General features: G+C 38.7%; 2 protein-coding genes across 8 annotated transcripts; one reads left to right on the top strand and one right to left on the bottom strand.

Moving 5' to 3' along the window:
- Positions 1–295: 295 nt before the first annotated feature.
- Positions 296–2879, top strand: LOC126612228 (F-box/LRR-repeat MAX2 homolog A-like). The gene has a single exon (XM_050280596.1). It carries the CDS (start codon positions 579–581, stop codon positions 2742–2744), a length of 2166 nt encoding a protein of 721 aa, XP_050136553.1. The 5' UTR covers positions 296–578; the 3' UTR covers positions 2745–2879.
- Positions 2880–2926: 47 nt separating this feature from the next.
- LOC126612225 (serine/threonine-protein kinase EDR1-like) lies at positions 2927–15317 on the bottom strand. 7 transcript variants are annotated; one of them, XM_050280588.1, is made up of 18 exons: positions 14769–15317; positions 14434–14667; positions 12216–12608; positions 11447–11650; positions 10757–10945; positions 10304–10563; positions 10055–10174; positions 9782–9871; positions 8530–8625; positions 7746–7838; positions 7040–7127; positions 5593–5821; positions 4921–5044; positions 4780–4799; positions 4494–4650; positions 3551–3839; positions 3359–3431; positions 2927–3259 (listed from the first exon to the last, which is right to left on the bottom strand). In XM_050280588.1, exons 3-18 carry the CDS (start codon positions 12462–12464, stop codon positions 3177–3179), a joined length of 2364 nt encoding a protein of 787 aa, XP_050136545.1. In that variant the 5' UTR covers positions 12465–12608; positions 14434–14667; positions 14769–15317; the 3' UTR covers positions 2927–3176. The 7 variants fall into 7 exon arrangements, with proteins under 7 accessions (XP_050136545.1, XP_050136546.1, XP_050136548.1 ...); XM_050280589.1 differs by having other exon boundaries at positions 14434–14630; XM_050280591.1 differs by having other exon boundaries at positions 14434–14630; positions 14772–15317.
- Between the last annotated feature and the right edge of the window lie 433 nt (positions 15318–15750).

Here is a 15750-nt window from a genome sequence, read left to right as displayed (position 1 = left end):
GTTAATACGTAGTTTAGATGATCTCGGCAACAAACAACTGAAAGTCAAGCCCTATGGAACATAATTTTGAAAAAAAAATCACATAAATTAAGGAGAAATTAAAAGGTTCTTGAAATAGAGAAAGATTATGACGACTCGTATTCTATTTTACCGAGTAGGAAATTTATTTACTAACGATAATAAATAGAATGATAAGCATCACTATCACATTTGATTACGAGCAAAAATATAATGCGCATCACCGTCAGTTTAGTGATGAGGAGCAAAAATATTTGCTTGGAATGCTACGTGAAGGCTCATATCATGGACGAAAAAGGCGGAATCAGATAGCTGCAAAAGCGGAGTACACAATCACACAGATGTTCCGTATCCATAATCCATCCATATCCAAAACCACCACCATATGACTACGACAAACACTCCTTCTTTATCCACGCGCTCGCACAGCGCGTGCTCTACTCTCCTACTGTCTTAACCCCGCCACATAGCAATAACTCCTCCCTCCCATCCTTCTCTCTTTCCCTCCCTCCGAAGCAAGAGCGGGCCACCGGCAAGCGCGTTGGGGAAAACCTACCGCCATGGCCACCACCATCAACGACCTGCCGGAGGTTATACTATCCGCCATCATCACCTTAGTTTCCGACACCCGGACCCGGAACTCGCTCTCCCTCGTGTGCAAGAAGTTCCGGAGCATGGAGAGGGCCACGCGCGCTTCTCTCAAGCTCCGGGGCAACGCGCGCGACCTCCACCGGATCCCGATTTGCTTCACAGCGGTGGACCAGCTCGACCTATCACTCTTATCCCCGTGGGGCCACTCACTGCTCTCCCCCTCCGCTGCCAACACCGACCCTCTCCTCGCCCAGCGCCTCCGTGACGCCTTCCCATCCGTCACCTCACTCACTGTCTACTCCCGATCTCCCTCCACTGTCCAGATCGTCTCCCGTCTGTGGCCGGGATTGCGCCGGTTCAAGCTCGTCCGCTGGCATCAACGGCCCCACTCGCCCCTCGGCGCCGACTTCGATCCTCTGTTCAGGGAGTGTCAATCCCTCTTGGAGCTCGACTTGTCTGAATTCTACTACTGGACGGAGGACCTCCCGCCGGCTCTGGAAGCCCATCCCGGCGTGGCTCGATCTCTCACCAAGCTCAATCTCTTGACGAAGTCGTTTACCGAGGGGTTCAAGGCCAACGAGATCAAATCCATCACGGCGGCGTGTCCGAAACTGCAACATCTCCTAGTGGCGTGTATGTTCGATCCGAGATACATAGGCTTCGTCAGCGAGGAGGCTCTCTTATCGATCTCCGCCAACTGTCCGGAGCTCAGAGTCGTTCATTTGGTCGATACAACGTCGCTGGCCAACGCCCGCGGCGACCCAAACGACAATGGGTTCACCGCGGAAGACGCGCGAGTCGGGCGCGCGGCGTTAGTCGACTTCTTCTCGGGGCTTCCGCTGCTGGAAGAGTTGGTGCTGGATGTGTGTAACAACGTGAGAGACAGTGGGTTGGCGCTGGAAGTGCTCGGGTCCAAGTGCCCCAGGCTGAGATTGCTCAAGCTGGGCCAGTTCCATGGGATTTGCTCGGCTATTGGGTCCGAGCTCGACGGCATTGCGTTGTGTGCAGGGCTGGAGTCGCTGTCGATTAAGAACTCGGCCGATTTGACGGACATGGGGCTGATTGAGATTGCGAGAGGGTGTTGTAGATTGGCCAAGTTTGAGGTCATTGGATGCAAGAGAATTACGGTTAAAGGGTTGAGGACGATGGCTTGTTTGTTGAGGAAGACTTTAGTGGATGTCGGGATCTCTTGTTGCAAGAACTTGGATGCCGCGGCCTCGCTGCGGGCGCTGGAGCCCATTCGTGATCGGATTCAGCGCCTGCACATTGATTGCGTATGGGAAAAGGACGATTCTCATGGCTTTGATGATCTTGGTCAGGTGAATGCCCATGGCGTTATTGCGTTGAATCGGAATGGTGATGATGACGGTGATTACATGGACTTGAATTGGGCGGCTGAGTACGAAATCAGAAGTAGCAAGAAATGCAAGTTGGGGATGGATGGGGAGTGTTCCTATATGCCACCAAGCAATGGCCATGGCTATGGTGACGGCAATGGAAGTGGAAACGGGTTTTGGTATGATGAGACATGGGAGAGGCTGCATTATCTTTCGCTTTGGGTTGGGGTCGGTGAGCTGCTGACTCCATTGCCGTCGGTGGGTCTCAATGATTGTCCCAATCTGGAGGAGATTCACATTCGGGTTGAAGGGGATTGCAGGTTTAACCACAGACCCACACAGCGAGAATTCGGGTTGAGCTGCCTCGCAGGCTATCTTCGCCTGTCCAAGATGAAGTTGGATTGTGGTGATACAGTGGGTTATGCACTGACTGCCCCGGCGGGACAGATGGACCTTAACGTCTGGGAGAGGTTCTTCCTGAATGGGATTGGAAGTTTGTCCCTCAGTGAACTCGACTACTGGCCCCCGCAAGACCGAGATGTAAACCAGAGGAGTCTCTCGCTTCCGGCTGCCGGGTTGCTGGCGGAATGTGACACATTGCGGAAGCTCTTCATCCACGGCACGGCTCACGAGCATTTCATGATGTTCCTTGTGAGAAATAACAATCTCAACTTGAGGGATGTGCAGCTGAGAGAGGACTACTATCCGGCACCCGAAAACGAAATGAGTACGGAGATGAGAGTGGATTCGTGTTGTCGATTCGAAGATGCACTTAACAGGCGCCCGATCCTCGATTGAAAAATAAAACTAACGCGACATAGTTTATGAAATCGGAGAGGAAGAATGTAAGGAGTTCTGAACTTCCTTGTTCATGCCTCACTTTTGTCGTTTTCAATTCCCCATCGAATAATATCCTGTCATCCTTTTGCCAAACTGTTTACTAACATGAACAAAGTTTTTGCACACGTGTCATAATGTAATTAGTCTGTAACAAGGAACAACTGCTTACTAATCCGTCGTCCGCAAGAAGGAATGACCCCTTACATGTAAGTAGTCGAAAGTATTTTCGGAAGTGGGAAGTCCAATAAAAAGGCTGAGTCGCAGCAAAACATCGGAGGATGCAAAACTAAAAGCAAAAGATGAGAAATTGACAACAGCATACACCTTAAAGCCGAGAATACAAAGTGAAAACCTCTACCATGTTTTCTATACACAAGAAACAAGATTGTATCAGCAAAGTGAGTATTCGCAGTCTAACAAGCGGGAGAGTATGTCCTCGCAGCTCGGTCGATCCTGTGGTTCCGTCCAACAATCTGTACAAAAATGCAAGTGTCAGCTCGGAAGCCCGATTACGCACGAAAAATGTATAAAGCTCTGGACATTTTTTTCATTAAGGTTAGGCAATTGATTACCCGAAATAAGCCTGCCTAGCGGACCATCAGGGATCTCCAATCGGGAACCTTCATTTGCAACAGCGTAAACTACCTGAATAGAAGAAAGCTAAAGTTCACCTCAAAAGTTTCTAGCTTTCTCAAAATACTAGATGGTTGGATTGTACTAGCTACATGTTTGGAACAAGAACGAAAATAGTATATCTTACTGACCCTCTCTGGTGGAACACCTTCCCACGGTCTATTTAGAGTGCAGAGCTCCCACATTAACACCCCAAGGCTGAAAATATCACATTTTTCGGTGAAGGGTTCATTTCGAATAAGCTCAGGTGCCATCCATTCCGGAGTTCCTGCAGACGATGAGTCCTTCATGTTTGTCTCAGACATTATTCTTGAGAGTCCAAAGTCACAAAGCTTGACAGTCCAGTGCTTATTCACTAGACAATTTGCACTTTTTAGATCACGATGAACTATCTTCATCCGGTGCATGCACATCAACCCCCTTCAATTGCAAACAAAAGATTCCAGTCACTACTTATCAATACTAAAACATAAAATTCAGCAAATTTATCAAATTCTTTCACTTGAATGTACAGGCGGTGCTGAGGTGTCTGGATAATGATAATGATCCTATATGCAGATTAAGTTACATTACACGGAACTCTCACGAAATGCCAAATTCCGAGTTCATCCTATTACGACCTTGAATTATACCTAGCTTACAGAATCTTCTATCTTACACATATACTAAGAAGTCATGCAAACTGAGATGACATAAGATCAAATTGGTTTTGTATTGCAGTGTCAAAAGTTTGGAGACAGACATAAGGAATTTCAAACCTCCAAAAAACAAAGGACAGAAACATTTCAAGCATTTGCCAACATATAGGACCTAACCGCCTTAAACAGAACGATAACATGTTGATAGTCTTGTCAGACTGTCTACAATACTGTCAGTTTCAGAGCTAAAGGAGTTCATCTATTAGCAGCTAGTAATTCTAAATTTACGAACCAAAAGCCATAGATGGTGGAAACACATGTCAGTTCTCTTTAGGGTTCAAATAAATATAAAGAACATGAACCAACAAATTTATGCCCTACTGAAAAACGTGTGGAGTGAAAAATATTTCATAGATCATGGATGGAGTGAACAGACCTGCATATGTCACGCAACATCCTTAGTCTCCTTCGCCAGCTAAGCTTCTTCTTCTGGCCACTCAAATGAATCAAATAATACAAAGATCCCATCTCCATGTATTCTGTAACCATTGATAAGCGTGGAGGCTTCGTGCATGCACCCAAAAATAGAATAACTGCAGAAAACATCACGGTAAATTCCACAGCAGTATAAAATAAAGAAAATGTGTACTATCTACTATATCTCCAACGTATAAAACCATAGACAAAGGAAAAATGGAAAGTATAATCAGAACAGAAAGTACCATTAGGATGCCGAAGACGACTGGATACCCACGTGCAAAAGAAATGTAGAACACATTAGAAAAATATAGGATAAAAAAGTAAAACCTGCAGCAGAAAGACAATAAAAACAAAACAATAATCAAGGTATCTGTGAGAAATACCTAAGAATTGATATCTCATTGCAGAAGTCTTCCATGTTTTCAGCAGTTAGGTCTTGCTCTAAGAAAACCTTTATTGCAACATCTGTTCCATTCCAAACACCTCGAAAGACTTCTCCAAAGAACCCTAAATGTAGAAGCAACCGAAAAAGCTCAATCAATTAGAACTGTATTTTTAATTTTTCAGAATGGAAAACTTAGATGCTTTTCCAAGGAAAGAGGAGCTTCACAGCCTGAAATTCAGAAGCTTTCTCAGGGACTTACTTTGGTATTAAGGAACATACTTTTCCACAGAAGGACCAAAATCCAATTATGTTTTGGAAAACAATCAGGGAAAATGGATATTTCATCCCCCTATTATATCATTTTTATCTAATGATGACTTGATGATTTGTGTAAAAAGTAAAAAGTATTCTTTGACATTAAAAAATAAAATAGAAACAAGATTGCTGACAAACACTAATTTCTTTAACAACAAACTCATATTTCTTTGCTAGCCCATTGTGAGGCTTTAGCCCACTCCCCTACCCCTTAGTATAGATAATATTGTTTGTTCAAAAAAAAAAAACTCATATTTCTTTCACCTCAGGAAATAGATGGGAGATGGGAGATGGGTTCACACTTATCAAGCCAACAGCATAGTGAAGTACTGTATGTTACACAAGCGATACTTACCTATTCCAACACGAGTTCCAACAGTCAATTCTGTGAAATCAATATTCCATTCCTGGTAAGGCAATAGAGGCTTATTATCAAATGTGGCGGATTCAAGAATTCTGTTCCATGTTAAAACCAATTCATCATTTGTTGCAAACTCTGACGGTCCAATTCTATCAGATGTTTGACTCCTATACTGATGTGGAGATGAAGGTAATGAAATTGCTTTTTGAGAACTGATTTGGTCCTGGTGAAGCAAACGTAAAGCAATCTTCAATCAGAAAATTCACGACAATCATCTAAAGAAAACTTTAAAACCTGATGTAACAAAAATTTAAAGCCCAAAACAACATTAATTGCTTCATAATAAATTCTTGAAAACTTTAAAGCCCAAAACTAGCAATATTCTTAAATCTTACAGAGTATAATGATAATTAAAATATGAGCACTAAAGTTGTTAGTATTTGACGCTTGGAAATCATCCACATCTACCCAATATGCAACGTACACATGAGAAACAAGACCAATGATAATGGAAATTTTAGAGTCAAAATTAGAATTTCTTATGAAACCGGAATTTAATTAACTTGTGTTGCCTATCGAATACATCTCTTTCATTCACCTAGGAGTGGGAGAGTAGTCAAGAAAAGTTGTTTGTAGATATTTCTTATTTAGAGTTACAGTCCACTTCATATTCTTTTATGGATTATATTCATTATTATTATTTATTTTAATCCCATCACCAACATTACATTGACATTAAGGTTACACCAGTTGTAAACTAAAAATCACTTTCCCTCGTAAGATTGATTAGGAATGTATAAATTTTGTTATCTTTAGGCTTTATAGCGTTTACGCTATGCTCATTAGTCATTATATTACTATATGAAGTAACAGGCAGATTCAATGTAAGGCGATCAGCAAGACTAGAGCACTAATCAGAAAAGGGGTTATTTACAACATTATGGAATAAAGATACAGGAGTAGCTGTACATTGGATGTGGAAGCAATGCAAAGAGTTCACGAGGAGGTTATAAATGGGTAGAGGAGATCACAATGCAACTGGATTGTTAGATGTAAGAACAAAGTCAGTCCAAAATTTCATGCACCTGATTACTGGGAAACAAGACTTCATTCTAATATGTATATATAAGCACACAGAGTCACACATAAATATATTAGATCTATACAATCCATATTGCAGGGTTTCAGAATTTACCATATCTCCAGAATTTTAAACTACTGACAAAGATGTTACACCAAAATAACAAGCTTATATACATCCACCGGCCAGGTGATCAGACTCAAAGCCCCAAAATAATGAAACTAAGTAAACACTCAAAATCAAAAAACAAACAAAAAGTGCGGTCATCCAGTTGACCATCCTACCTTCAGAACACAACCATTAAACAATTGATTTCCAAATAGAAAACATATTTTCCGTTACTGCAATGAAGAAACGTACATTTTTCTGAAGACCGGATCTATGATCATCACCTTGCTCTCTCAAAAGACGATTCTGCTTCAATGTTTCATTCATTGCTCGTACAGCCCTAAATAGTTCATTAGATTCATAGTTTATTAATTATAAACATCCAAAATCAGATAAAATAACATTCTCTTTATGGTCCATCTGATTTGGACATAATTCTCAAGTTAGAACTATGAGTGCCTCCACATAAACAATATACTAGATGCCAAATATTCACATCAAACAAATTTTCATAACCTGGCCAGAGATAATATTTACAAGGAACTTGGCTTAAGAACAAAAACTGGCCACAGACTTCTCCATATTAGTTAAAGCAGAACTATGTGTACTAATTTTATTTGATCATTCAAGCAAAAATTTTCTATCACATCACTTAAAGATTTTCTAAATAACCTGCACAGTGAACTTTTTTTATTGATAGGAAATGAGAATAATGAAGAAAGTGAGAAATCATGTATAAGGCATGATGGACTACTGTATCAGCTCCAGGTACTGTACAATGTTAGTCATCATTTCTGTGATGCTGGAACTAAAAAAATTACATGTTCACTTGGCCTTCTGCCAAAATATTTCTACAAAGGGAAAAATATCAGTTTACCCACAAGGTGAGTAGTTCTGTGAAATTGACAAACTATAGGAAGCAAAGACCTCTTTTGAAAACAATGAAATAAACATCAACCTTACGATATCATCGCCAATCTCTGGAGTAATACTCATGCTTCTTCTTCTTAATCTGCGAGCTTCTGATGTTGATGCACCGTCTGACCTGTACCTACAATCAAGAATTGAAGACAAGTTTAAGAGCACACATATATATTTCTTTTAAGATGTGAAGATTGAGCTGTGAAAGAAACATCGTATACAAGCTAAAACTAAAAATAATCACACACAAAATTAACCAATACTAATTTCAGCAGACAATGTAACATCAATAAGTTATCTCCAAATGACCAAGTACAGTTGGTGAAGATTAAAGTCCGATAGTATAGAGCAGAAGAGACGATGAGTGGAATATAACGGACAATTTAACAAAAATGATTAATGACATTATGGGAATGGAAGCATTAACTTCAAGGAGGGATCAATTTTGTATACTAACTTTTTCTGGCCTAACCGAATAAACAGGGATAGCTTTTTGGCCCCAAGCTTGGTTTGGGTTTAGTGATTATGTAATGTCTATAAGAAATATATGGCCAAAGGTCAGAAGCCTAGTTTGACCCAATAAATTGCACCCACCGCATTGTCATTTGTAGGATACAATTCCATTCCAACCATTCCCCACCCAATCTTGTAAACATGAAAATAATAAGGCAATCAATACTGTTCGTTTGTTATAAATAAGACCTCAATTAATATCCACTGCCTCAGCGCATAATAAACTTGTGGATTATTCACTAAACCATCCATCAAAAGATTTAGTTTATACAAAGGGGTAAAATGGGATCAACACATATAAATAAAACCTTGAGGTAGGCATGTCATCAGCATAATCTCTAAAAGATTTCCCATCACCACTGAGCATGGACCGCCCACGTGCTCGGAACGAAGGATGCTCTGGACTGAAAAACCAGAAAGAAACAAAAGGAATAACTACAACGACAACTATATGCAATGATATTGCTTAAAGAGTAAAAGGTGAGTCTAGACCAACTTTAGACATGGGCTAGTAAATAAAACACAATATCATGGAAAATCATAAGACTGGCTAAAGAGAACCAAAAAAGTATCTGACCTGAAAATTGATGTTGTGCAAGCATTTCTATGAGCATTCTATTAATATTGCAATGGTACCGAAAAGCTAAATCTTGATTCACAAGAACATTATCCATCCTAAATATAACTGGAAAAATGGAAACTGTCACCATTGATATAGACCATGTAGTCCATCAAGAAGTCGGTACCTTATTGGCATTATTGGGAGATTAAACTATCAAAACTACTCGAATGAAAGGGAAATTCACGGTCAACTTTTTCTTATTCTTTTTGTCTCAAAATATTGTGGTTTGGGTCAAGATAGCCATAGAGATAATGGTATACATGATGTTAGTATTGTTGCCATCTTTCCAGAGAAAAGCACCCAGAAGAGTGCCGCACATATGCAACACAGATACACACATCACAAAAACCATCTGACACAAGTAACATGAAAATTCCATCTCTAGCTCCAGGTCTCTCTAACTTCAACATTGTTAAGAAGCATTTTATGTACAGTATGCCAAGGTCTTACAATAAGCCATCTGTAAACAAGAGGACAGACTAAGATGCATTGAAATACAACTAAAACCACAAGTGGAGCAGACTATATTATGCTAAAGATAGGACAACTTTATGAGAGAGAGAGGTATCACAATGGTATCTTCTGAAAAAAAAAAAAAAAATCAAGTTTTGGCATCCGGAACAAAAGTTTATCAGTTTACTTATCAGTACATAAATTCTACAGAAGAATTACTGGGGAACCAGTGTGAGTTTATTGTCAAAAGTAGCTTGTATAGTGTCATTTTTCTCTCGTCCCTTGCATAAGACAACTCAGTAGAGTCAAGTTCCTACTGGTGAAATCATCACACAATGCAAAAATAAAAATAAAAAATGGAGCTGCTATGATCCTAGATCCTTACCAACATGATTTATCATCATGAACTATGGGAGTTTTGAATCTTTAAAACTAACAAAATTAAACTTGAAATCTTGAAAAAAACACGTTAGGATGAAGAAAACCTTGAACTAGCAGTCCGCTGTTCAGCAATGGCCTTCCTCCGACTACGCCGCCAAAATGTAGTTGCAATGTTGGGTTCACTATGTGAAAAACTGAGGGATTAAAAAAGTAACTCAATAACAAACAACTCATAGTCCCATGCATTTGAGAGTTTAATAATCAAGCAAAAGGATAAACTTAATGAGAAGAGAAAAAAAAGCATGCAATGGGATGGTCATAGCAAAAATTCATTTGAGACTAGAGTTTTACTTGTCAAGACAGGAAACGTAAATCACCTCAGTTTTCTTTCAACGGAGGTAATAGGTCGCAACATTATATTTTGTAATGAGGGACCTTGTGCATTTGAGGGCACATCAAATCTACCTCGGAACTGAGGACTATCATCTTTTTCAGCACTGCAACGGAAAAAATATGAAACATCTAAGTTTTCTTTGTAGCGCATGCTTGCTACAAAATCATCAATCATTACAGGTTCCAAATTTCTAATTCTAAAATTTAGGATTTTACAAACCGCATCAGCTAACCTGTCAGGATCCATTCTCTCTGAAAATCCATATAGAGGACTGTTTGGTTCTAGTGGTGAATCACACGAGTCGTTCTCTGCACTATCACTCTCCCCAGCAGCAGAAATATGGGTCATAAATATTGCTTTGGTTGATCGGGGTAACAGCTGCCCAGGAAACCGCATCAGGTCGACCAGTAGTTCAACAGAGTTCAACACAACTACCACAGACATATGCTTGTATGAATCTACACACTCAACGGCTCCATCAATAGGCAAACCCTGATACAAAAAGAAACACAAGGAGCAAAAGGCAGCATTTCAGATTTCAGCGCTAATCATGATTGAGAATAGTAAGAACTTATATCATATATTTGACAATTTTTTTATCATTTGGATGGAACCGTATAATATCCATGGGAAAATATCAATCAACTAGAACAGTTAAACACCATCAAATAAATGATAAGCTTACCACCATTAGCCTACTTTCAAGACCTATAGTGTCTGCTAGAACTTTGAATAAGATTGCTCTAGGACGGCATGAACCATGTTTTATTTGCCCCAAAAGTTGGACTCCTCGATTCTCAAACATGTGGGAGGTTTCTTCAAGTGCAGCTTTTGCTGGACTTTCTGCATTTGGCCGCTTATAAAAATCTGAAACCTGTGTAGGCATGGCAGACGAAGTTAAAGCATCATCCTAATGATGTTAACATGTCCTAAGTTATCAATCAAAGAAATCACAAGCAGTGCTTATGAAAAACTTGACCCAGTAAGTGCCTGATAAGCAGCATATGGAATATATCAGTATAGCAGCAGAATAGTTAATCTAACATCAGGTTTAGATAACACAGGTTCTATGATTCATATCTCATGGATGTTTACTTTATGTGTAACTGAAGAAGTTGTGTGGAATAGGCAAAGAAATCGTAGCATAAGTCTAGAACCAGGTAGCATATCTACATGGCATTGTTATTCATATTATGATCATAAGGATATGAATAGTAATAGTAAAACATGTAAGTGGCAGTCTTTGACAGTTGAAAACATTGGATGTAAGGCATACAAGAAATAATCTAACAGACAAAATAAGATCAAAATGGAGAGAGAGTGTGTACTCAAGGCAACTTCAATATAGATCCAGGAAAACAAATAAATTACTCACCAATCCAGCAATCTTTTTTATCATTCGAGCTGGATTTGTGTTCAATCCTTTCACCAGAGTCACAATCAGTTGCTTCAGCATGGACACCTTTTTGTCTTTTGTAGTATCTACAAGAATGACATCGGCTCTCAAACCCTCTGCTTCAAGAGCATGAAGCTCATCAAGAGTAGGAATATCACCAAAGATCTCCTTGAGCCTTTTCTCCTGTATATTGTCAGATTGGGTCAATTGAAACGATCAAATCTCAACTACAGTGGACAAGTGAAAACGAATCAAAATAAACAAAGCCAATGAAAATTACAAGTGAATACTACACCATCTCAACAACACTAAATTAGCAGTACGTTGATAATGTTTTACTTATCTGCATTTGTACATCTACTCTTTGAATAAGCGAGTGACGTATTTAAGATTTCTTGTCATTTTGAAGGGAAGGAAAAATTAATCAGAATGTTTCTTTGAAGTAGTTTAAAAGTGTGCACATGAACAGACAACACATGTACCACTGCACCTAAAACTTCCAAATTTTTATTCTGTCAAAGCGAACCTACCCTTAAGCCCAAAAAAAATCCGATTGTAGAGATATTTAAAGTACAATATAAAAAAAATAAAAAGGACATGGCATTTTGTTTACAGTCACATCAATCCCGGTTCCAACATCAATCAGACAAGATGTAACGGGGAAGCAAGAATAAGAACGGCAATTTTTTTATCAATAATTCAACAAAAATAAAATAACAATTAAGTATAACCAACAATTAATTCTCACCGGAATGACAGAATAGAAACCATTGGGAATCGGTTCTAAGAGCATTCCAGTTTGCCATAATACTTGTGATGCCTTCTGAGATGACAACACATATTGGTCCGAACTTCTAGGTGATTCAGTATTACTCAGTGATTCTTCTTGGGATCCCAAAGAAACAGATCCAAATTTGTCCACGAAATCTGAAGGCCACCATGATGCATTTGGAGGCCCTTGCTCTGCTAGCCCTCTATCATCTCGTGTCTCCTCCATGTCTTTAAATATCTGAAGTTTAAAACCATTTCGCCCCCACTTCCTACCCCATAAAAGATGTCTTTAACCTAACAGCATTCCTTACAAAAGAACGAGTTCCAAAATTCAATTGGAATGACTTCTTCAAGCTGGAGGTCATAAGACCTGCAAAATACATGAAGGGACAAAATTTGCCATCAGAGAAAAGGCAATTTAAAAGTAAAATATCAGAGATCACTATAGAAAGGCATGACACTCTTCAGAAGGAAACATCAAAAGTCTAGCAGAATATACAAGAAAAATGAAATCTCGTTCAAGTAAGAGTTTGTCAAAACCATGTAAAATTGCAAAAGTAAAAAAAGCACGGATATGTACTTTTCAAGTCCACCGCTCAGTCTCACCCTGTTACATCACTATAGTATGTGAACCAAAACAGATATTAAACATCTCTAGTTACTGATCTCACTTGTTGAAAGAAAATTGAGAAAGTAAACAACTAGTTCAACTTTCTTAAATTATGTTTCTTGATATTTATATTTTCTGACCACCAATCCAAAGAAATAATGGATTTTTTTTTTCAAATTAATTACAAAAATTTGTACAATTAAAATAAAATAAAATGTAAAGTATTTGATGTTAGTTTTAGCATAGCGAAAAGATCACAAGTCACTATTTAGTGGAGTAAGGATATCTGGTGTCGGGCACAAGACTTTACATGTGCCCCCAACCTAAGTTCTATGTTAGTAAGTAAAACATTCATCTTAAATTTGATATATTTCGCAATCCTGTTTTCTTTTTTCAAGCTTCATGTGTCGTCTTTGACTGGGACATAATATGAGCTCTACTTTACATGTACTTGCTGCTCACACACCTTATACACATCAACCCAAAAAGAAAAAATAACAAAAGATTGCCATAATAAGAAATGAAGGTAGTTGTTTACATCAGAGAAGTGTTGATAGGTGGGGAGAGCTAATGGAGTGGGATAACATGGGAAGGTAGTAGAATGCTGACAAGCTAGATGGATTCACAAAGTTGACAAATTTGCTATAAATAGGCAGAGTATCTGGGTTTTGTTTTTTAAGTTTCAATACTTCTTTACAATATTTATGAACATTCAAATACTTCGACAACCAGCCATTTGAGGAACTCATCTTTACACTATTTATTGAACTCATATTACAATTATTAAAATTCCATAGTCATGATACTACATAAGCTAGTTAAAATTTCAGAATAAACTAACATACACTTGCAATTTTCTTCAAGCTCTTTAGTAAATTTTTTGTGGTAAATAATACTATTACTCCATAATCGCTACTAAACTAGTATAACATACAACTAAAAATCAGCATAACACTTCAAAATCATCCTTCACACACTTCAAAAATCATCCAAAAAGCCTGCATCTTCTGCTACAATTTCTGCCCATTTTTGTCCAACTCAACATCTAGATCAATCAACTTCCTAATCAACTAACTATTTATCACCTCAAACTTTAACATGCGTAGAAGATGAAGAGAAATATTGGAAGCAATCAGGAAACCTAAACACTTTCCCAAGCCACACCAACAGCAATGTATACACGAGTGAAAGCAACCAACATATATAGCCAGCCATCTGCTGTGCGTCCAAATATACCTTCTAGGGTTATGCCTCAAATGAAATTGAACGCAATTAGCAATAACACTAAATACTTTACCAAGTCGCACAAGTAATACACTCTCAATGATGCATCAATTAAAAAAGGTTAAACCCCTCAATTTTAGACATCTATAGCACGGCGATGCTTTGTTTCTCAGTATCCTATCCCTCAGGTCGCACGCATTGGCACCAAACAAGTGCCTATTGGGGGCGGAAGTACCGCTCCAAAAACACCATTTCAAGAGAAACCGTGTCATAACCTATATTTCCTACTCAAAATCAGTTTTCGTCTTGCATTCAAACTCACAAACAAACCCTCAGCACACAAACAGTTGGATTTTCTCACCTGGACCAGACCAATCTCCATTAGGTGAAGAGGTCTCTGATAACCACCATGTCCACAATCTCAAACATGTACTTCAAATTCCAATTACTTCAAAGAGACCTAATTACACAATGCTCCTCCTCAGTCACTCCAAATCGCAAATTCGGCTACACTCAAAGCCCGCATTTTTTCCACACAAAATCCAAATCTAGCTCCCACTAATCCACCAACACACGATTCGACATCTCAGTAACACTGAAATTCAACCATTTCACAATTTTCACAGAAACAATGCAGGATCAAGAAACCAAGACGAATCGCAACAAAACAAAATTGAAAAGAAAGCAAGAATTTACCACCAGCAGATCCGAGCATTTGAATCCCAATCCCCTCTTTGATGCAGTAGCATTTGAATCTCAATTCCTCCTCATCTCGTATCGTCCCCGACGTCAAACCCTCACAGATTCCAGAAGCAGAAACCAAATTTGTGTACCTGTGTAGACGACGAATACGTAGAGAGTGATGTGAGCGAAATCAAGGATTCAAGAGAAACCTCTCTGGATATATATAGGCTCTCGAAGAGGTGGGATGGGGAGATGAGGGATCCCCATGTTAGCAAAAGATGGGGATGATGCGGGGAGCCCTCCGATCTCTTTAAATTAGATCGTGCGGCTGGGACTAAACGATCTCATTGGCCCGATCTGTTCAAGGATCCTCTTCCTTGTGAACAGAAGACTCTCGTCGATGAAAAGCCGGTCGCAGTTTCAATCGACCCGATCGAGAAAGCAAAGGAATTCAAATTCCGGAGGTAATACCAACTGGGTTCCGGTTCGAAGGGGTTCAGATATTTGGGTCTTTTTTTTCTTTTCTTTTTTTTACAGATCCAAAGGTGAAATCTCAATGGATAGTGATTGGAATGGGTTTAGAGTTTTGTTTTATGAACCGAAACTCTTAAATTTCAGCTAAAAATAATTATTTTCGGCTGACGTCAATAGATTTAGTGAATATTCTCGCTCTACCGATTAAATATTAAAAAAAAAAATTATATTTCATTTAAATTAGATGTTAAATATCTTTTCAAATTTCATTTTACTGTCATTTTTATCTAAAGTAGTCGATATGATCTCAGTATATCAGTTGATATTCACAAATTTACATATTTATACCAATATTTTAAAGGTAATTTTAATGAAAAACTCTCAGTATTGTTTATTTTAACAAAAAATCATATTTTTATCTTAAAAGATCATGATACTATTCATTTTACCTTTATTTTATTCTTATTGCTAACGTTCAAAATTTTTTATCTCTTTTCATTAATTTTTCTTTTTTTAAATA

This window comes from Malus sylvestris, chromosome 17 (assembly GCF_916048215.2).
Source record: "Malus sylvestris chromosome 17, drMalSylv7.2, whole genome shotgun sequence".
Taxonomy (NCBI): Eukaryota; Viridiplantae; Streptophyta; class Magnoliopsida; order Rosales; family Rosaceae; genus Malus; species Malus sylvestris.
Note: the sequence above shows the minus strand (reverse complement) of the source record. Positions and strands in the feature narration are given on the sequence as shown.

What these genes read in the sequence shown, in the direction of transcription:
- LOC126612228 (XM_050280596.1), top strand. Translation starts at nt 579, where the DNA reads ATGGCCACCACCATCAACGACCTGCCGGAGGTTATACTATCCGCCATC.
- LOC126612225 (XM_050280588.1), bottom strand. Translation starts at nt 12,464, where the DNA reads ATGGAGGAGACACGAGATGATAGAGGGCTAGCAGAGCAAGGGCCTCCA. An exon ending in TAAAAAAGATTGCTGGATTG is followed by an intron (nt 10,946 to 11,446) that starts GTGAGTAATTTA and finishes ATGCCTACACAG; the next exon opens with GTTTCAGATTTTTATAAGCG. An exon ending in ATGTTGCGTGACATATGCAG is followed by an intron (nt 3,840 to 4,493) that starts GTCTGTTCACTC and finishes TTGCAATTGAAG; the next exon opens with GGGGTTGATGTGCATGCACC.